General features: G+C 41.4%; 1 protein-coding gene across 1 annotated transcript in view; it reads left to right on the forward strand.

Moving 5' to 3' along the window:
* Positions 1-24,134, forward strand: part of LOC126191099 (peroxidase-like) — a 155,309-nt gene that overhangs the window by 59,188 nt on the left and 71,987 nt on the right. The window contains exon 6 of the mRNA XM_049931873.1: positions 7,456-7,588. Within this exon, the coding sequence (XP_049787830.1) occupies positions 7,456-7,588 (133 nt within the window). The remainder of the gene's footprint in view (positions 1-7,455; positions 7,589-24,134) is intronic.

Here is a 24,134-nt window from a genome sequence, read left to right on the forward strand (position 1 = left end):
AATAGTAAATCAGTCATAGTATGAAGGCTTTCACGACCGGATGACATATCTTCTGGTAAACCTTCCGGGATGTAAGGTCGTGGTCCATGAAACTCTTCAGCTCCTAACGTTTCGTCCAGAGCTGCGCTGGACATCTTCAGAGGGGTGTTTCTCCTCCGGTGAGTCTTGCCGACTGTATTCGTTTCAGATCTGAAGATTGTTCTAGAGGAACCGAAACCGGTTATGTGAATGAACATTTTTGCAATCAAGACGGATTATAAGTAACATTAAATACGGAAACAACAACTTGACTAAACGCCTGGAAGCTAACCATTAAGCAGTCCCGCAAAGAAAGCCTAAGAGATCACAGAAAACGGTATCAGTGATGGTCTTGCCAAAATGACTCTACGTACATGCAAAATCGAGCCGCAGTTCGTGGCCAGCCCATCGGTACTCCGCGACCACGGTGTCATCTTCTGCCAGTTTGATGTTCTAGGAAGGAGCGTGGGGTGAGCACACCGCTCTCCCGGCCGTTGTCAGTTTTCGTGAGTTGGTGCCGCTGCTGCTCTCCAAGCAGCTCCTCAACTGGCATTACGAGGCTGAGCGAACCCCGTCCCTTTCTCACCAGCAAAAAATCCCCTGGCAGTACCGGGAATCGAACTCGGGTCCTCCGCATGTGAGTGAGCTGTGCTGACTACTCAGCTATGGAGGCCGACAAACTGACTGGACGAGCAACGTGAAAGAACTCGCGGTACTGGCCCAGTAGCAAATACGCCACTTAGTGACTATAAAACAACACGACTACGCGCCTGCGCAACTGAAAAAGTTTTATCAAAGTTTTTCTTCTTCTTCTTCTTTAGTTTTCGACCCTGATGTTGGTTTGCATCTGTACCCCATTCAACTCTTCTACCTTATTTCCCCATGATTTCCTCATATGTAACATAGTCTACATCAGTCACACTCCGCTGCATGTATCACATCCTCGGTCTTCCTTGCGATTCCTTATTCTGCTAGTGTTGTAATGATGTTGTTGTGTCCTATGAGTTCTTCTTCTCTTATTTGGGTGTGCATTTACAAAGATCTGGCTACCTATATTCTTATCAGCACCTCTTCACGGGTAGTTCTTACTCTCTTTCTGGCCTCTTAGAACCAAATATCCAAGGCTTCTAGCCGTGTTCTCTCTTTTTTCCTATTGTCCCAATTTCACAATCTTATAGGATCACACACCAATTAAATGCTTTCATAGCCTCTTTCTGGATTTCCAGACTGATGTTCTTGCTAGTAAATTCTTTTCCAAATTAAATGAAATTTTGGAATGTTGCACTCTGTTCACAATTCTCCTTCTGGTTTCTACCATTCCTTGTCATCCTGCTTCCAAAATAGCCAGATTCCTGCAGTACTTCTAACTGCTCTCTTCCAGTTCTCATTCTTAGAGGTTCATATCCTTCTTCAGCACTTTCTTTTGTTAATTCTCATGCCATACTGTTTACGGGAAATCCTTCACATTATTCTGAGGACCTTCCCTAGTACTTTTTCGTCTCCGCGACCAGAGGACTACGAATATCTTCTGCATATAGCATGAAGTCTGTCTTCCGTCCATTAATTTTGATACTCATCTCAGTCGTTTCCCAAACTTAGTCTATAGTTTCATATATACAATTATTAAATATAAGAGGAGAGAAAACACGTCCTTGTCTTGCGCCTTTCCTAATTTTTTGTTCTTGTTCCTTATGAATATTCCTAGTCACAGTCACTTCGTCGTTGTAGAATCCAGGTAACTTTCTCATGTTTTTGTATTTTACACGTGCTTTCTTCAGCATTCTGATCAGCTTCTGCCAGATAACATTATCAAATGTCTTTTCCAGGCCTGCAATAATAAGTTGGTTCATTTTTCTGCAATTGCTACTCGATAGGATGACGATGAGTTTGGCTTTAGATAAAGGTAAAAGCATCAGAGAGGAAATTCTGACGTTGCGGTTGATAATGGAAGCAAGACTAAAGAAGAATCACACGTTCGTAGGATTTGTCGATCTGGATAAAGCATTCGACAATGTAACAAGGTGCAAGATGTTAAAAATTCTGACAAAAATAGGGATAGGGTATAGGGAGAGACAGATAATATAATATATGTACAAGTGCCAAGAGGGAATAATAAGAGTGGACGACCAAGAACGATGAGCTCGGTTACAACGGGTGTAAGGTAGTGATGTAGTCGACCACCCCTACTGTTCAATCTGTATATCAAACAAGCAATGATGGAAATAAAAGTAAGGTTCAAGGGTGGGATTAAAATTCAAGGTGAAAGGATGTCTATGATACGATTCACAGGTGACATTGCAATCGTAAGTAAAAGTGAAGAAGAATTAAAGGATATGCTGAAGGGAATGAACAGTCTAATGAGTATAGAAAGAAGAATTAAAGGATATGCTGAAGGGAATGAACAGTCTAATGAGTATAGAATAAGGATTGAGAGTAACTCGAAGAAAGACGAAAGTAATGAGAAACACCAGAAATGAGAACAACGAGAAACTTGACATCAGGACTGATGGTCACGGAGTAGACGAATTTAAGGAATTCTACTACCTAGGCCGTAAAATAACCAATGGCGGGTGGAGCAAGGAGGACATTAAAAGCAGACTAGCGTAGGCAAAAACGGCATTCCTGGCCAAGAGAAATCTACAAGTATCAAACACAGGCCTTAACTTGAGGAAATTGTATTTGGAACACAGCTTTAAATGGTAGTGAAACATGGACTGTGAGAAAACCGGAACAGAATACAAAAGAAGCATTTGAGATGTGGTGCTACAGACGAATGTTGAAAATTAGATGGACTGATAAGATAAGGAATGAGGAGATTCTGCAGAGGATCAGAGAGGAAAAGAATGTGTGGAAAACACTGACAAAAAGGAACAGGGTGATAGGACATTGGTTAAGACATGAGGGAATGACTTCCGTGGTACTAGAGGGAGCTGTAGAGAGCAAAAACTGTAGAGGAAGACGGAGACGGAAATAGGTGCAGCAAGTAATTGAGGGCGTAGGTTGTAAGTGCTGCTCTGGGATGAAGGTATTGGCACAAGAGAGGAATTAGCGGAGGATTGAATCAAACCAGTCAGAAGACTGATGGATCAAAAAAAAAAGTGTGAAAAAGTGGTGCAAATGGCTCTGAGAACTATGGGACTTAACATCTGAGGTCATCAGTCCCCTAGAACTTAGAACTACTTAAACCTAACTAACCTAAGGACATCACACACATCCATGCCCGAGGCAGGATTCGAACCTGCGACCGTAGCTGTCGCGCGGTTCCAAACTGAAGCACCTAGAACCGCTCGGTCACAGCGGCCGGCCAGTGTCACCTGTCTTGTTCCTAATCTCATTTTGATTGAAAACGATTAAAGGTAGTGAGGATATTTTCCTTTTCACGTACCTATCTCAAGACTTCTGAGCTTCCAGTATGCATGCGTATGCGGGAAGGAGCCGATATTGTTGAACTGGCATAGCATGAATGAATGCTGGTATTATTGCATATGTGATAGGTAAGCTAATGGCTGTGGTTGTTTGCCAAAACTGTTAGCAATTAACAATCGGATCCTTACAGACATGGCCGTTTTGTTCCAGAACATGAGAATGGTTGGAATGAAAGCACAGCAGAAATAAGAGAACACCAGTACAGCAGTTTCAACAAAATAACGTAATAAGAAGGCAGACATATGGAAAACAACAATGTTGAAGTGTTCAATAAATAATGAAATTTGTGCAGAGAGGGTGTCGCTGACAATATACAGTACTGACAACTGTACAAAGCAGCTACTGCAGCGTAATGCTTCATAGGAATCGTTAGCAAAAATTTTAAACGACTGTTTAAAATAGGGTCTGTCCCAATCGCAAGGAAGGTAGTGAACTCAGCCATCATTGGCTGTGCCTCAAGCCTACTACTGATATGAGGAACACAACTTAAGATTAATATCAAAGCCAGAAGTATTGATAAATGGTTGGAAAGAGCAAGGGAGCCGTAGCAAGGATGAGAACTCTTGTGAAGAAGTGATCTCCCGACACGGTTTGTTTCCCTGACTTGGCTGCGAGTTATCACTAGTAAGCGGCAATATCTGACGATGCGGCAGCTACGGTGACGGTCAATTACTAATAACAACGCGTCACGGTTGGTGAAATTAATATTCCGTAAAACACAGCTTAATGCACTGAGGATTGCTTCGTTTCTTGGGCTAGACAACACTTGCTAAACACGCGCTCCAGTCTGTATAGGAAGACAGACCAAGACGGACGCCCCAGGCTAAGGGCTGTTCAACTAATGGTCCATCTTCTTTGCCCTGCGTGAGACATGATCTGAACGAAGAGCAGGAAAAGAGTGAGAGTGAGACTAAGTGTGCTTGCAGTTTTATTTGTTCGATTTCCGAAAAACAGAAGAACGCCTACGTGTGCTTGTTATCAATCCTCTAGCGATGGACGCGCGCCTATAAGCACCATCTGGAACTGGGAGGAACTGGTGGAATGGCATTCGGCAGGCACCTGTTGTACCTAGTAGAGAGGAGCTTCTAAGTGGGGAAACTCCTCATCGCAACCCCCTCAGATTTAGTGGTAAGATGGCCCAGTAGATAGACTGTCAAAAACTGAACACAGATCAAGCAAAAAAAAAAAAAAAAAAAAAAAACAGGGAGAAGGTGTATACATTGGTTATAGAATATGAGTCTGTGGTAAGAATACGTTACCGTAGCAAGTAAAGGTGACGAATAGTGCCAGCAGGCGAGATACCACATACACGTCCAAAAGAAATGAAAACAACAAATAAACGGGTGTGAACTATCTTACAACAAAGGAATTCAAGTCTACATCTACATCTACATCTACATCTGCTTGGTTACTCTGCAATACACACTTAAGTGCCTGGCAACGAACCATTTTCATACTACTTCTCTACCATTCCACTCTCGAATGGCGCGTGGGAAAAAGGAACACATAAATCTTTTCGTTCGAGCTCTGATTTCTCTTATTTTGTTATGATGATCATTTCTCCCTACGTAGGTGGACGTCAACAAGAAAACCGCAGCAAAGAAAACCGCCTTTGTTTCAGTGACTGCCACCCCAACACGCGTATCATATCAGTGACAATTTCACCCCTATTCCGCGATAACACGAAACGAGCTGCCCTTCTTTGCTCTTTTTTGATGTCCTCCATCAATCTTACCTGGTAAGGATCCCACACCGCGCAGCAATATTCCAGCAGAGGACGGACAAGTGTAATGTAGGCTTTCTCTTTAGTGGGTTTGTAGCATCTTCTAAGTATTCTGCGAACAAAGCGCAGTCTTTGTTTCGCCCTCCCCACAATATTAACTATGTGGTCTTTCCAATTTAAGTTGCTCGTAATTGTAATTCCTAGAACTTCCAAAAAGAGAAACTATTTAATTGTGAAACTGTTGCAGTCATTTGTTGCAGCTTGTTTGACAAACTATTTTGTTTTCCTCATTTCCTTGGGAGTGGTCACATTCACATACAAATGAATACCTAAATCGGGCAAGACGCCAAATCTCACTGACTTACCAGGCGTCCTTTTAGGTGTGCCGGTAGGAGACTCCTATCATATGACACACATACTGTCACTAATTCCGCGTGTGACACACCAAACGCGTTTTCTGGTAGTCTCGTCGTCTTGTCATCAAACGTTTGCGGTTGCCATTCGAAAGCCACCTGCTTACCGCTGCTAATAGAGAAGCTGTGCGGAATCAACTAACATTATGAATCCCTTCCTTGCATATTAGTGTTGCAAATGGACGTTACACCTCAACACAGACACAAATTTGAATGCAGCAAACAGGGAGAAAAGGTGACACAACAGAGGTTTGAACGCGGATCATCCGTTTGCCAGTTCAACACCGTGATCATTTTTTTTTTCTTTACTAGGAGCACAAGTGGGGAATAAACCACGACACCGTTGCTCTTCCCGGTTGCACTATATTGCACTTTTTGTCCTCTGACCGTTCACTCTTTCTACTTAGCCCTTTTTCACAGTTAAGTGCACCTTCTTCCTCTTCTCATGCCTGATCTTTGTTCAGGTTTTGACGGGCTATCCACTACGCACTCTTACCAGTAAATCTGAGGATGGTGCGATAGGGAATTTTCCTCGCAAGTAGCCGAGTTCAAAGTGTGCAACGGCTGTTTCTCACTAGTCGCCATCTGTGGATTGTAATTAAACAATTAACGACTACTGCATCAAACTGAAACTTTGTATACAAGGTGTAAATTTTAAGTTGACAAATCAGAATAACTCGAAAAATAAGCTTCACACGAAAAAATGTGTAGAATCCAACGTTGATTATTTTCGAGGGGGACACCTGCTGGTGTTGAAATTAACCCGCCACCCCAGCCCCCTGGGGATGGGGTGGGAGGCAACTTTAAAATATCGAATGGGAACCCCCATTTTTCATTGCAGAATCAGATTATACATAAAAAACTACGTACATTTTGTCTTAAACATCTGTTTTGATTCTTGGTAGTTGGCCCGGTTATCCAAGAAAATCCATGTTCTCATTTTTGCGTGGAAAGTGGTTACGGATAAATAAAAAATACTGATTTACTTCGTAAATTTTGATTTGCTACAACTAAAACTCTCCCTCTCTCCCCATAGGGTGGGGCTTGAGAGAGAGGAATTAGAGTTTTACAAGTGTTGAGCCAAATATTAATTTTTTCCTCAGATTCAGATAAGTTTTGTTTGTTTTGTGGTCATGAGGCCACACAACTTCATATTTGGGTCAATATTTGTAAAATGGGGAGAGTGGGACAGTTTTAGTTTTAGCGAATCAAAATTTACGAAGTAAATAAGTAGTTTTTATTTATCCGTAACCATTTTCGACGCAAAAGTGAGAACATGGGTTTTCTTGAATTCCAGTGTCAACTACCAAGAATCAAAACAGATGTTTAAGACAAAATGTACGTAGTTTTTTTATGTATAATCTGATTCTGCAATAAAAAATGACGGTTCCCATCTGAAATTTTAAAGTGCCTCTCACCCTACCCCCATGGGGATGGGTTGGCTGGCTAATTTCAGCACCAGCAGATGTCTCCCTCGAAAATAATCAACTTTGGATTCTACACATTTTTGGTGTTAAGCTTATTTTTCGAGTCATTCTGTTTTGTCAACTTAAAATTTACACCCTGTATAGTGACTACTGTACCTGGGGACGTTATTGATCGCTCTCCTTGCTCAGTCATACGTAATTAAACATATAAAATTCGACCGTAAAATTTTAATGAATCCAAACCAATCACCATATTAAGATAAAAATTACGTTACTACCTTGCTTTAATTGTTACTGATGAAATGATATTAACATTGTAAGGGATATTGAGGAGCTACACGGGGTGTGAGTAAGGTGCGGCGTGTGTGGCCGGCAGATGAACCGGATGAGCTCGTTTCTGGACCTGTCCATGATGTACGGCGCCGACGAGGCGGCGTCGCAGCGGCAGCGGCTGCGCCAGCGTCGCGGCGGCCTGCTGACGTCACAGCGAGACGGGCGCGGCCGCGAGTTCCCGCCGCCGAGCGCGCGCCCCGACCAGGAGTGCTTCCTGCAGGCGCAGAACGACACCTGCTACACCTCCTGTACGTACCGCCGACTGGCCGACAGCGCTTCTCTCAAATAGTCACAGTTTACGGGCATTCGTCACTCTTAAAGAGATATTCGCATAACACAGCGGCGCGTTTCGAGGATCGACGGTCTCACAGTCAGGCTGTCATTGTCCAAACCATCGCTCGAAAGATATTAAAATGTAGAGCAACTGTCGTAATATAAAATTTCTTGAGGAAGACTGATGTTGACGAGTACTGTGATTCGGTACACTTTGAAATAACTCACAGTACAGCAGCTGAAATAGTTTGTAGCCCCTAAAAGACCAACAGACGCCAAAACAGAACAAGACAGTTTCCAATACACTGTGGCGACAAATAGCGATATACACGTATATACAGTAGTTGGCGATATTATTGCATGCATAAGGTGTAAAAAGACAGTGCTTCGACAGAGCTGTCATTTGTACTCGGTCAGATGACGTGAAAAGATTTCTGACATGATTATGGCCTCACGACGTGAATTAACAGACTTCTAACGCGGAGTGGTAGTTCGAGCTAGGCGAATGGGATATTCCATTTCGGGAAACGTTGGGGAATTCAATATTCCCAGATCCACAATGTCAAGAATGTGCCGAGAATACCAAATTTCAGGCATTACCTCTCACCACGAACAATGCAGTGACCGACAGCCATCACTCAACAACAGAGTGCGGCGGCAATTGCTTATACCACATTTCAGGCATTACCTCTCGCTACGGACAACGCATTGGCCGATGGCTTCCTCTTAAGGACCTTGAGTAGTGACTTTTTCGTAGACTTGTCAGTGCTTACCGTCAAGGAATACCGCAGAAATTAATTTAGGGTGTTGAACGAACATGTTCTTTAAGATAGTGCGGCGAAATTCGGCGTTAATGGGCAATAGCAACAGATTGCCGACGCGATTGCATTTGCTAGCAGCACGACATCGCCTGCAGCGTCTCCCCTGGGCTCTTGAGCATATCCATTGCACCCTGGGCGACTGGAAAACCGTGGTTTGGTCAGATGAGTCCTGATTTCAGACGGTAAGAGCTAATGGTAGGGTTCGAGCGTGGCGCAGACACCACAAAGCCATGGACTCAAGTTGTCAACAAGGCGCTGTGCAAGCTGGTGGTGACTCCATAACGCTGCGGAATGTGTTTACATGTAATGGAATGGATCCTCTGGATGACTATTTTCAGACCTTCGTGGATTTATGTTCCCAAACAACGATGGAACTTTTGTTGATTACAATGCGCCATGTCTCGGGCCACAATTGTCCACGATTGGCTTGAAGAACATCCTGGTCAGTTCTATCGAATGATTTGGCCACTCATCGAACATTTATGGGACATGACTGAGAGGTCAGTTCACGAATAAAATCCTGTATTAGCAACATTGCATGTACACACATAAATTTGAGTTTTTAAGGCAGTATTTACAAACATGGAAACCAGACGAAGTTTTGTATGTGTACCTTTTCACCACATGTTGCGGTTTTCCTGGATTTTTATGTCTTCTGTTGCAGTTGTGTTCTTTCACAGTTTGTCCTTTGCAGCCACATAGAACTTATCGTATAACAGTTATTTACTTCGAAATTTCATGACAGGAAATATTATGGTTAAGCCTAACGTTAAGTAATTCTATGTGGAAGATTGTGTGTGTGTGTTTTCGCAATATACTTTATTTACTTTTTCAGGTTCCCCGTTATCTTCACTTTGCACCTTTTATTGAAGATAATCGTGAAATCTGAAAAAGTTAGTGAAACATATAGCAAAGCAAACACATACACACGCACACAGTCTTCCACACAAAATTACTTAATGTTAGCTATAACCATAGTGTTCCCAGACGTAAAATTTCGAAGTAAATTATTTTTCTACATGAAGTGCTATACTGTTGCAGATGACAAACTATAAAATAAAACAACTGCAATAAAAAACATCAAAACGCATGAAAACCACAATATGTGGTAAAAAAGTATATATACAAAACTTTGTCTGTTTTCCAATTTGTAAATAGTGTTTCAAAACTCAAATTTATGTTGTGCGTTCAAGTAGTAATGAGCATTCCTCCAGCTTTATAGGAAGATGATAAAACGCCACTGACGATGCTGGAACTTCAGAGAAACATGTCTGGAAAATAACAGAAAAGATAAAACTTGTGTTTTGCTCAAGGCGGATCGTCTCCCCCCCCCCCCCCCCAAAAAAAAAAAAAATCGATTTGCGAGGAAGCGCGGACAAAGGAGCTCCAACCTCAAGAAGGTTATCTACAGCCTGTACAGAACCCACTTTGCAGCTATGAGAGCCGAATGACATAAACAGGATTGTAATTACTAATGAAAATCACCTCAGTTGTGTAATTATACATTTATTGTCCTATGACCGCTTTGGTTCTTAAAAGATCTGTATTGATGTTCTAAGAACAAAACCGTTTCTAGCATAATAAACGGTTATTATACAGCTGAAGTGGTTTTCATTAATCATTAAAATCTGTCAGCTTCGGTGCTCAATATGATCAGGATTATTAATGAAAAGGAAGCAGTGGCTGAGAAGAGAGTGAAACTGGATTGTAAACTACGGGTGATTTTATTCAGTCTGTACACTGAACAAGTATCAAGCGAATGACAAATTTGGAGAAGGAATTTAAGTTCAGAGAAACTGAACAAAACTGTTGAGATTTGCCAATGACATAGTAATTTTGACAGAAATTTCAAATTACTTGGAAGATTAGCTGAACGAAATGGATAGTGTCTTGAAAAGATGTTATAAGATGGAATTGAACAAAACTAAAGCAAGGGTAATGGAATGCAATTGAGCGAGATCAGGTGATGCAGAGGAAATCAGATTACAGAATAAAACACTAAGAGTAGTTTTATTATTTGGGCAGCAACATAACTGACCATGGGCGGAGTAGGAACGATATAAAACGAAGACTATCATTAGTAAAGAAAACGCTTCTAACAACAGGAAATTTATTGACATCGAATATAAATTTACGTGTCAGAAAATACACTGAAGCGCCAAAGAAATTGATATAGGCACGCGTATTCAAATACAGAGATATGTAAACAGGCAGAATGACGGTGTTAGAGCTGCACCTTTTTTAGATTGCAGTCAGCTGACAGGTATACCTGCTTAAGGGAAGTCCCTCTAACTAAGGGCTCGCCTTCTGAGGATGAAATGTTTGCAAGTAGAGAAGAAATTAGCAGATTTCATCAAAATATAAGAGGCATTAGAGATAAAGTTGGTGAACTGCTTGTAGATGTTGACTCTGAAATTATTGGTATGTCGGAGCATCACTTAAATAATTTGACATTTCAGAGGCAGCATACGGATTACCTAGATGTTTCTCAACGAGTTCCTTGTGGGGTAGGGGAGTGGCTATGTACGTAAAATACAGTATTCCATTTGAGCCCGTAGATGTATCACGGCACTGCACTGAACAGGGGCAACTGAATTTAACGAAAATGAACTTATAATTGTTGTTGTTTATATGTCCCCTAACACTGACTTCAGAGAATTTCTGCTATTAGTTACATGTGGTGACTTCAGTATAAATTTTACTTATGAGCGTGCAAGAAAAAGGATGTTGGTAGATCTCCTAAATTCATATGATCTGATGCAAACTGTGTTTTTTTCAACTAGGGTGCAGGGGAACAGTAGCATAGCCACAGACAATATTTCTATTCATTCTTCATTACTAGATGGGCATTCTGTTAGTAAAAGAGTGACTGGCCTTTAAGACGATGATGCACAAATTTCAACACTTAAAGGCTTAAGTACTCAAACAAATGTCACATTTAATTACAAACTATGTAGGAAAGTTAATCCAACAGCAATAGAAAGTTTTTTAAACCTTATCAATGAACAAAAGTAGCAGAATGTTTATAGTGCCGATAACATAATTGATAAATATAATGCTTTCCTTAACACATTTCTCATGTTGGTTGAGAGTTACTTTCCGTTAGAACGTTCTGAACAGGGTTCTAGCAGTAATAGGCAGCCCGGGTGGCTGACTAGTGGGATAAGGATATCTTGCAGAAAAAAATAGGGATTATATCTGAAAGTTGGAAGTAGTCACAATCAAGCTTTGTAAGGTGCTTAAAAATGTTATTAGGAAGGCAAAAAGTTTATGATATGCAAATAGAATAGCGAATTCACAAGGTAAAATTAAAACCATACGGTCAGTTGAGAAGGAAGTGTCTGGTCAGCAACACAAGGTCGACAATATAAAGTCAGTTTGCAGTAAAAATATTTCTGTTACTGATAAGTCAGATATATGTGCAGTATTTAACAATTATTTTCTGAGCACTGCTGGCGAATTAAATAAAAATTTAGTTTCTACAGTGAACCAAATAACTTTCTTGGCAAATGCCTTTCTGAGATTGATGTCTGCAATACTACTCTATGATATAGACAAGAGGGAGATTGAGTCAATAATTAAATCACTGAAGACTAAAGGATCTTATGGCTATGATGGAGTGCCTAGCAGAATATTAAAGTACTGTGCTGCACATGTTGGCCCTGTATTTCGGCTCATTTGTAATTTTTCCTTCAGCATTGATCAGTTCCCTGAACGATTAAAGTACTCAGTAGTAAAGCCGCTTTATAAAAGGGACAAAGGGATAATGTTGATAATTTAAGACCTGTATCTATGTTATCAGTGTTTGCAAAAGTTTTTGAAAAGCCTGTTTATGTAAGGATAATTGATCATTTTATATCACACGATTTGCTATCAAATGTACAGTTCGGCTTTAGAAGTGGTTTAACTACTGAGAATGGCATATTCTCTTTTCTCTGTGAGGTACTGGATGGATTAAACAAAAGGTTTCGAACGCTTGGCATATTTTTTTATTTAAATAAGGCTTTTTTGTGTTGATCACAAAATATTGCTCCAGAAGTTGGACCATTATGGAATACGGGGAGTAACTCACAACTGATTCACCTCTTACTTTAAATACAGACAGCAAAAGGTCATTATCCATAGTGCTGAGAATGGCTGTGATGTGGGGCCTGAGTCGGGTGCAATCAAATCAGGAGTCCCCAGGGATCAATGCTGGGGTCGGGGTTACTCCTGTTTCTTATTTATATAAATGATATGCCCTCTATAATTACGGGTAACTTTAAAATATCTCTGTTTGCTGATGACACTAGCTTGGTAGTAAAGTATGTTGTGTGCAACATTGGCTCTGTTTCAAATATTGTAGCTCATGACCCAAGTCCATGGCTTGTAGAAAATAAACTAACGCTAAATCACAGTAAGACTCAGTTTTTACAGTTTCTAACACACAATTCAACGAAACCTGACGTTTTAGTTTCACAGAATGGTCATATGATTAGTGAAACTGAACACTTCAAATTTCTAGGTGTTCAGATAGATGGTAAGCTGTCGTGCAAAGCCCTCGTTCAGGATCTTGTTCAAAGACATAATGCTGCCATTTTTACTATTCGATCGGTATCTGAAGTGAGTGATCGTTCGATGCGAAATGTAGTCTACTTTCTATATTTTCATTCGCTTATGTCGTATGGTATTATATTTTGGGGTAATTCTTCCCATTCTAAAAGGATATTTTTGACTCAGAATCTGGCGGTTCGAGCAATAAGTGGTGTAAGTTCACGAACCTCTTGTCGACCTCTGTTTAAGAATCTGGGTATTTTGACATTGGCCTCTCAATATATATATTCCTTACTGTCATTTCTTGCTAACAATATTAGCTTATTCCCAAGAATAAACAGCTTTCACTCAGTTAATAGTCGGCAGAAATCAAAACTGCATTTGGATCGAACTTCCTTATCTCTTGTGCTGAAAGGTGTGCAGTATACTGCTGCATTCGTTTTCAATAAGCTACCACTCAAAATCAAAAATCTTAGCAGTAATCTATGCACTTTAAAATCGAAACTGAAGAGTTTCTTCGTGGGTCACTCCTTCTATTCAGTCGAGGAGTTCCTTTAAAAGTTAAGCTGATTCTTGTTGTGTTGTTGATTGCGTTTACTTAAACTAATGACTGACTTTTTTCGGGTTCATAAACATTTATCTTTATTGTTATTACTTTTATGTTTTAATTTCATGTAATGACACGTTCCATGATCTTGGAGATTTGCTCCTCAATTTGGACCTCCAGAACTTGTCGTGTAAATAAATTAAAAAAAAACAGTATTCTGTCTGAAGACCACAACCATATTTATTTATCGTGTGGTTTTTAAGCACAGTACTAAACATAATATAAACAATGACATATATAATCATCTGTTGGGATATTCTGTAACTATGTGAGGAGTGGTTTGCCTGGCTGCTCCACAATTGCAATTTGGAGAAGGAGTCTTACTCCAGGTATTAAAAGTGTCCATGCTTCTGCCATGATTGGTGTCTATTCTGTTAAACATCGTCTGTGTTCTGCGCAGTTGTTCAAAGACAGGGGCATTCTTTATTATGCAGATCAGGTTCTGGCAATGTGAAAGTCAAACCTCTGTCTAGTCTCGTTCCCACGAGTCTGTTAAGTTGAACTGAAACATATATCGTTCCATCAATGGATGTTTTCATTGATAGTTTTCTTGATTGAAATCGATTTCTGTCTGGCGTACCAACAGTCGTTCCTCTTGAGCACCATTCATTACTGGAGCCAGAAAGGTAGAAGTAATAATGATAAATGAACTATCCAGTGTGACACACCATAAGGTGGCTTGTGGAGTCTTGATGTATTTGCGGATTGTTCGTTCTTTAAATGCAGTGTAGCCATCAGATGATGTTTTTTTTTTTTTTTTTTTTTTTTTGAGTCATCAGTCTTCTGACTGGTCTGATGCTGCCCGCCACAAATTCCTCTCCTGTGCCAACGTCTTCACCTCAGAGTAGGACTTGCAACCTATGTCCTCAATTATTTGCTGGATGTATTCCAACCTCTACCTTTCTCTACATTTTTTGCCCTCTACAGCTCCCTCTAGTACCATGGAAGTCATTCCCTGATGTCTTAACAGACACCATATCGTCCTGTCGCTTCTCCTTGTCAGTGTTTTCCACATATTCCTTCCCTCTCCGATCCTGCGCAGAACCTCAACATTATTTACCTTACCAGACCATCCAATTTTAACATTCGTCTGTAGCACCACATCTTCTGTTCCAGTTTACCAACAGTCCATGTTTCACTTCCATAAAATGCTGTGCTTCAAACGCATATTCTCAAAAATTTCTTCCTCAAATTAAGGCCTATATTTGATACTAGTAGACTTCTCTTGGACAGGAATGCCCTTTTTGCCAATGCTAGTCTGCTTTTGATGTCCTCCTTGTTCCATCCGTCATTTGTTATTTTCCTGCGTAGGTAGTAGAATTCCGTAATTTCATCTAATTCGTGACCATCAGTCCTGAAGTAAAGTTTCTCGCTGTTCTCATTTCTGTTACTTCTCAATACTTTCGCCTTTCTTCGATTTACTGTCAATCCATATTCTGTACCCATTAGACTGTTCACTCCATTCAGGAGATTATATAATTATTCTTCACTTTCACTGAGGATAGCAATGTCATCAGCAAATCGTATCATTGACCTCCTTTCATCTTGAATTTTAATTCCACTCCTGAACCTTTCTTTTTTATTCCATCATTGCTTTTTAGACATACAGATTGAACAGTTGGAGCGGAGGACTACATCCCTGTCTTACATACCTTCTAATCCGATGATGAATTAACTGTTCGAAACCGCTTATGGCACTAAACATTGACACATTTCATTAGTTTAGTGGTTGTTAAGTATTTTAAAACTTAGCAAGCAATCACAATACCATCACAATTTTTGTCGGTGTTTTATAATATATCTTGGCATACAACTACGGTGCATAAAATTTCATTTACTGACCAAGTAGCCTTAGCTTCGCTGCGCTGTTGTTAATATCTCATATGGGCGTCCAGAGGGCCCTGTGCCGGCGTCCAGCTGTCTGTTTACGAGCAGCCTTGGGCGAGGTCGTCGCTAGGTCGGTCACCCTAACGGGACGTACTGAGCAGGGCAGGTTATGCTAATGTGCGACCAGCCGGCGGACTGGTTAGCGAACTGCAGCCCAAGACATGGGACCGCGCCCTGCTCTCCTAGGTCACGGCCGCAGCCACAGCTGGGGCATGCGAGAACGCTGAGTCAGCTGCCGGGACAACCTGTAAGAGCAATTCCTAGCCGCTTACTGCCGCTCGCTCGCACCGCAACCTCCCCCTCCCGTCATTAGCGAAGTGCTCCCTCCTCCGTCGTAGGCAGCCCGCTACGCACATGCTAGTGGTATAGGTGCGAGCGTTGTCAAAACAAGACGTTCCTTCGCAGAATGTCTTCAAGAAAGAAAACAAAACAGTTTAGTGTCTGATTGCAGGAGTACTAGTGAACATCTTGAACATATCCGGAGTGGCCGTGCGGTTCTAGGCACTACAGTCTGGAACCGAGCGACCACTACGGTCGCAGGTTCGAATCCTGCCTCGGGCATGGATGTGTGTGATGTCCTTAAGTTACTTAGGTTTAAGTAGTTCTAAGTTCTAGGCGACTGTTGACCTCAGAAGTTAAGTCGCATAGTGCTCAGAGCCATTTTTTTGAACATATCACGTCGTATTATATTCAACAACATGAAATGGGACGATCATGGTAAATAACACAATTTTAAAGGTTGTCCATTCATCTAAATACCTAGGGATTATATAATAATTTATTACGCCCGAAATCGCTTAAAAATAACATTCTTCACATTACCGATTTCGGTACCTGATTGCCATTTTCAGATACGATTAATATGCTCTGTCAGTCTCTTTTAATGAGTGACAATGTGGTATATATTCATTGACAACTATTCTACTACATAAATTTAAGTCGTCGTTTAACTTTCTTACCAAAAAATTCGAATCCTTATTGACCGACTCTCTTCAGCTTTTTACACGATACTCTAATAAACGTTCGGATGGACAGGGGCTACATATATTTTTTGAATATGTATAAAGAAAAAAAAGCTGTTCTCAAAAATCTCGAAAAGAGTTTGCCCTGTTGATCGATATACTTCAAATTTTTACACGACACTCTACTAAACAGATGGGCAAAGCCTACATTCCCTTTTAATATATGTAGTACATACATATAAAAAATCTATACTACTATACAATGACAAATCGTTCTTTAACGTTGTTACCAAAAATTTCGAAAAGTTCTTGACCGATTTACTTTAAGTTTCTACACGATACTCTAATGAACTTTCGGATGGCCATGTACAGTATTTTAATATATGTAATACATGAAGGGGAAACCTTCTTTCCTAAAGTCTCGAAAAGTTCATTATCTGTTTTCTTCCCATTATTACCTGGTTCATTAATATATACTGTGTGTATATATATACACTCCTGGAAATTGAAATAAGAACACCGTGAATTCATTGTCCCAGGAAGGGGAAACTTTATTGACACATTCCTGGGGTCAGATACATCACATTATCACACTGACAGAACCACAGGCACATAGACACAGGCAACAGAGCATGCACAATGTCGGCACTAGTACAGTGTATATCCACCTTTCGCAGCAATGCAGGCTGCTATTCTCCCATGGAGACGATCGTAGAGATACTGGATGTAGTCCTGTGGAACGGCTTGCCATGCCATTTCCACCTGGCGCCTCAGTTGGACCAGCGTTCGTGCTGGACGTGCAGACCGCGTGAGACGACGCTTCATCCAGTCCCAAACATGCTCAATGGGGGACAGATCCGGAGATCTTGCTGGCCAGGGTAGTTGACTTACACCTTCTAGAGCACGTTGGGTGGCACGGGATACATGCGGACGTGCATTGTCCTGTTGGAACAGCAAGTTCCCTTGCCGGTCTAGGAATGGTAGAACGATGGGTTCGATGACGGTTTGGATGTACCGTGCACTATTCAGTGTCCCCTCGACGATCACCAGTGGTGTACGGCCAGTGTAGGAGATCGCTCCCCACACCATGATGCCGGGTGTTGGCCCTGTGTGCCTCGGTCACACACCGCGGTTCCTGGTGTGTCCGCTGTGCCGTGCGTGTGATCATTGCTTGTACAGCCCTCTCGCGGTGTCCGGAGCAAGTATGGTGGGTCTGGCACACCGGTGTCAATGTGTTCTTTTTTCCATTTCCAGGAGTATATATATAAAGGAAAAACGTCGTTGCCAAGTATATCGAAAAGTTCTTGACAGATTTACTTCAAAATTTTACATTACACCCCAAAGCACATTAGTACAGACATATGCTATATATTTTACTGTATATAATATATAAATATATATTTAATACAGTAATGGAAACGTTGTTAGCAAAAATATGGAAAAGTTATTGACGGATTTCCTCCAAACCAAATTAAGCCTTCAAAATCTGGATGAAGACACCCACCCATGGATGGCATTACCCGATCCCTATGGCGATGGATTTGCCGGTTCATGTTCCTGAAGTGGTGGAGATAATGTCACGATGAACCAACGCAATATACTGAGATATTACGTGGCAATAAAACCTAAATGCCACGAAACACAAACGACATATTGGCGCAATGTAGCATGTTGCTGTGGTGTATATCCCCAAATTTGTCCGCCATTTTCAGATATTGTTTGCGCACGTTAGAAAATCGAACGTGAATTTTTGGATGCTTGAAAACATGCTCTTTCCAACTGAGATTAGTTTGAAACCTATTGTGGAAAACATATTTTGTAAAAGCAAAATGAATATGATCTGTTTTCGGAGTTTATACGTAAATGACGTCTGAGCTGATTTTGCAAAAATGTACAAAGCAGTACGTGAATGGTATTTTATATTAGAAAATCTAATGTTGCTTAGTTGGTGTATTCAATGTTTCATGTTTATCATGCCCATAATGAACGAGATATAAGAAGCAAAAGTTAAAATTTACTCGTAACGTGTTTTTTCCTGCGAATTTGCCTCAGTTTATGTAGCATTGTTAGGCCATGTTGGTGGGGGGGGAGGGGTGTCGCCTTAAACATGTTGTTTAGAATGAGACTGGTTTTCAAGCTTTAATAGGAAACAGTATTTGTAAAGGAAGTATGTAATATATCTTATTTAATAAAAGTTATCATCACCTTGCCGGATTTGTAGATTATCGGAAAATAGTAGGTAAATGATGTAATGTGATGTTTTTATCCACTTGATATCTTGTGTGCGAGGTCAGCGTAAAATAAACATGTTTTACAAGAAAATGGTTTTAAGACCTGAAGATGACAGTATAGTATGTTGAAACCGGCTGTCTTAAATAAAAAAAAAAAAAAAAAAAAATTATCCGATGTTGGCTGTTGAATGAATTTCAGCAATTAAACAAATCGCTCTTTAGCTCTCTCAAAATGAGATAGTGTAGTATAGGTCTTCAAAATATAGGTGTGAGATTGCAAAGCAGTGTTCAAAGCAAACAGGAACAGAATGTGCACAATTGACTTAAGCAACATTTTCGCATTCAACATGCCTTCTATGTTCAAGCGTAACGTGCCTTTTCCAAACATGTAGTAACAAGTGTTTGTATTTCGTTGCAGGAAGTTCATTCTATAAGCCACGACATGAAAATATGTTTTCACTTCATCCATCCTTACTCTGAGGGATGCCAGGACAACAGCCGATATAAATATAACCAAAAATAAATATACCAGCAGCTATAGACTCATCTCTGATTTATTCCAGAGGCAAGTGGCCCTATGAACAACATGTTAACAGCAATGAAACACCTGTGGGAGAAAAAAATTGTGGGTAACAAACTTAATATGAATTATACATAACCATTATACATAATTACATTAAGAAGCCTATGACATTGTTCCACAACAAGGAGCTTGTTTCTTCTCAGATGTACTGCGTTTATTTTATACACATTATTTTGGTTATATGTACTCCGCGGCCTGCGGATACATACAAATATTATCGAGAGATTGATCCTTAGTCCCTTTACACCATAAAATACATTGATCGGCAAGAACATTATCACTAACTACCGAACAGGTGGTATGTCCACCTCTAACAGAGATAACAGCGCCGACGCGCTTGGAACCAATGAGGCCTTGGTATGTCGCTCGAGGAAGTTGGCACCGCGCCTGCACGCACAAGTCACCTAATTCCCTTAAATTCTGGATTGGGGGGGGGGGATGAGGGCATGAGCTCTGATGCCACGTCCAATCACATCCCAGATGTGTTCGATCAGGTTCAGATCTGGCGGATTGGGGAACCAGGACATCAGTTGGGACTCGCGACTGTGTTCCTCGAAACACTCCTTTCACACTTCTGATCTTGTGACATGGCGCATTATCTTGTTGAAAAATACCACTGCAGTCGGGAAACATTATCCTCATGAAGGGGTGTACGTAGTCTGCAACCAGTGTACGATACATCTTGGCCGTCATGGTGCCCTGCACGAGCTCCACTGGACCCATGGATCCCCACGTGAATGTTCCTCAGAGTATAATGGAGCCGCTGGCAGGTTGTCGCTGGTCGCTGTCCCGCAGTTCAGGTGTCAAAGAGCTGTTCCCCTGGGAGGCGACGGTTTCGCGCCCTCTCATCGGAATTCGTCAGACCGTGAAACGCTCTGCCACTGCACCAGTGTCCAGTGCCGATGGTCACGTGCCCATTTCAGCCTTAGTTGCCGATTTCGTTTTGTTAACATTGGCACATGGATGGGTCGTCGGCTGCGAAGGCCCGTTGTTAGAAGCGTTCGGTGCACTGCGTGTTCAAACACTCTTGTAATCTGCCCAGCATTAAAGTCTGAGGTTAGTTCCACCACAATTCGCCGCCTGTTCTGTTTTACCAGTCTGCCCAGCCTACGACGTCCGACAGCTGTAACGAGGGGTAGCAACCCAACCCCACGACGCCTGGATATGTTTTCACCTCGGTTTCGCCAGGTATTGAAGACACGCAACACAGTACTCCTCGAACACCCGACAAGCGCTGAGCCTCGGGGCCATCACAATCCACGCTCCGTCACTCTCAGACAGATCACACACCTTCCCTATTCTACAGACGGATGTCATGCTCACTGGTGCGACATGCACTATGCGTGTGTCTGATAGCAGTCATTCCTCGTTAGGTGAGGCTGTTAGCGCCTGGACAGATCTGTATCGATACTAAGTCGCTAGTCATAATGTTCTGGCTGATAAGTGTATTTCTGGTGTTTCTATTGTTTCTGAGAAGTTTTGATAGGGGGATTTTTACCCTGTACGACTTCTGCCTGCTACTTTGTGGTACTGAGCAGTCTCGCTAACTGTTCGACTTAGCTGTTACGTCCTACACGTAAGCAAATGTTCACGGAATTAAGAATCGACTTTGTTCGTTTTTGTGCAATTGATTTCGTTGGCAGGGTGTTAACACACCAGTATTCTTGTGCTCGTGTAGAGTGTGTATCCGATCAGGATCTTCTTTGCTTTGACACCACACACTACGTTTCAGACGAAGCTTTATCTGTTACACACTGCATATTCTATTTTTTCAGCGTGGCATTGTGTATCTGTGTCTCTTATTGGTTACCCACACAGCTATTTTTTTCTGTTGCGCTGCCTTTGTTGGTCCAGATTTTAGGATGATAGTTTTATTTTATTCATACCTTATTTTATTTCCTTCAGTAAGTAACATTTGGATTCTGCACATATTGCTATGATGAAGTAGTACTTTTTTTAAATTTCGCTATGCCACATTGTTACATTTAGTTTTAGGGTCATTACGGGAAGTATGAATAGCCAAATTCTTGAAAAATTTAAATTTCTTATGTGAGAACGTTATTTGGGATTTGATAATAAATTAATTTGGTTTAATTAGATGTGTAGATCTTTTTAGGATTTCATAAACCATTGCACAGTTAAAAATTAGTACCTCAAGAACGCTAAGGTCTAGAAGCGAGTGGTATGATTTAAATTCAAGTGGAAACCTAGCTACATAAGTTTGCAGGACTGGCATGAGCCGAACGGAGTGGCCAAGCGGTTCTAGGCGCTACAGTCTGGAACCGCGCGACTGCTACGGTCGCAGGTTCGAATCCTGCCTCGGGCATGGATGTGTGTGATGTCCTTAGGTTAGTTAGGTTTAAGTAGTTCTAAGTTCTAGGGGACCTTAGATGTTAAGTCCCTTAGTGCTCAGAGCCATTTGAACCATTTGACTGGCATGACAGCTATCGTCCTTGTTTACGTCGTGCATGCAATATTCTTGGTATAACAGAGGGAGCAGAGCTGTCTGACGGCAAGACTATCAGGAGTCATCTATTAGACAATAGCATCTATCAGCACACATCCATGCCCGAGGCAGGACTCGAACCTGCGACCGTAGCGGTAGCTCGGTTCCAGGCTGTAGCGCCTAGAACCGCACGGCCACTCCGGCCGGCTCTATTGAGAATAAATGCCTGGCAGGGAAAACACAAAATGTGAATGAGTCATTCAGAAATGTAGTGTGAACAAGAACACCTGAAAACGTGTTTGTGGAATTCCATAGATTGAAGCTTGGTGTATATGATACTGTCATCACATTTAATGATGATAATACTGGTAGACTGGAAGTATTGGAACTGGAAGTGAAGACTGGTTGGAATACGCAAACCGTACTGGACAGGGAGTGAGTTGCCAAAGCTGAGCTACGAGCCAAAAAAGTGTCCATGGAGGCAAGATCTCACAAGAGGGGGGAGACGATGCATTCAACAGTCTACATGATGAAGACTACAATGATTCAGCTTTTTAATTGTTGTTTCTATTACAACGTGAATTTCAGTTTAAAATGATGTGTTATTGCAATTTCTGAAAATCTAAGTTTTCTCAGGCAAATGAACCGTTTTCTCAGGAAGTATAGGACTAGACTTTTGATTTTTTTGCAGTTAATCTATAATACACCTGTGATACTACATCTCTAGAATGGTAGATGCTGCCTGTATATGTCCAGTATAAAGCACAAAAATTTGTAGAAAAAATATAACAAAAAAGATACAAAAGAAAAAAGTTATATCCTAAATGTGAATGTATGCTTTCCCGGCGTATACAGCTGGCGAAGAGTTCTCGGGCTTCCAGCCGGGTGGCGGTGTCTTCAAACTGCGACGTTTCGCCAGAAGGTGATGAGTATGTCACTCGTCGAAACGTCGCAGTTTGAAGACACCGCCACCCGGCTGGAAGCCCGAGAACTCTTCGCCTAACTCCTGCCCCACTGCAGACTCCTAAGGTACGAGCATATGGGATTGGTTCCCAAATATGTGAGTGGCTCGAAGACTTCTTAAGTAATAGAACCCAGTACGTTGTCCTCGATGGTGAGTGTTCAGCGGAGGTGGGGGTATCATCTGGAATGCCCCAGGGAAGTGTGGTAAGTCCGCTGTTATTTTCTATCTACATAAATGATCTTTTAGATAGGGTGGATAGCAATGTGCGGCTGTTTGCCGATGATGATGCGGTGTACGGGAAGGTGTCGTCGTTGAGTGACTGTAGGGGGATACAAGATGACTTGGACAGGATTTGTGATCGGTGTAAAGAATGGCAGCTAACTCTAAATATAGATAAATGTAAATTAATGCAGATGAATAGGAAAAAGAATCCCGTAATGTTTGAATACTCCATTAGTAGTGTAGCGCTTGACACAGTCACGTCGGTTAAATATTTGGGCGTAACACTGCACAGAGATATGAAGTGGGACAAGCATGTAATGGCAGTTGTGGGGAAGGCGGATAGTCGTCTTCGGTTCATTGGTAGAATTTAGGAAGATGTGGTTCATCTGTAAAGGAGACCGCTTATAAAACACTAATACGACCTATTCTCGAGTACTGCTCGAGCGTTTGGGATCCCTATCAGGTCGGATTGAGGGAGGACATAGAAGCAATTCAGAGGCGGGCTGCTAGATTTGCTACTGGTAGGTTTGATCATCACGCGAGTGTTACGGAAATGCTTCAGGAACTCGGGTGGGAGTCTCTAGGGGAAAGGAGGCGTTACTGAGGAAATTTAGAGAACCAGCGCTACTAAGGAAATTTAGAGAACCAGCATTAGAGGCTGACTGCAGTACAATTTTACTGCCGCCAACTTATATTTCGCGGAAAGACCACAAAGATAAGATAAGAGAGATTAGGGCTCGTACAGAGGCATATAGGTTGTCATTTTTTCTTCGTTCTGTTTTGGAGTGGAACAGGAAGAGAAGATGCTAGTTGTGGTACGAGGTACCCTCCGCCACGCACCGTATGGTGGATTGCGGAGTATGTATGTAGATGTAGATGTAGATATATACTAAGCCAAGTTAGAGGACTAAGTACACGAAGCATATATAAGTAACCTACAAAAATTTCATTAACTTGCGTGATATACTTCTTGAGAAAATGTGTCATTAAATTGGCAAATTTGACATACTCGCCTTAATATAATTATGTTTAATGTTAATGTATAAATCATATGAAGTTTGCTACCCACAACTTTATGTCGCCTCAGGTGTTTCATTGATGTTACTATGTTGTTCATAGGGCCTGATGATGGAATGATGAAATAACGAAAGTTGTTGCTTCTGGAATAACTCAGAGATGAAAATACAGCTGTTGTTTTATTTGTTGCTGGTGATGTTAAGAAATGTGTGCTTTTCGTCCCATTATATCGATTTTTTTTCTCCGCG

This window comes from Schistocerca cancellata, chromosome 1, assembly GCF_023864275.1.
Source record: "Schistocerca cancellata isolate TAMUIC-IGC-003103 chromosome 1, iqSchCanc2.1, whole genome shotgun sequence".
Lineage (NCBI taxonomy): Eukaryota > Metazoa > Arthropoda > Insecta > Orthoptera > Acrididae > Schistocerca > Schistocerca cancellata.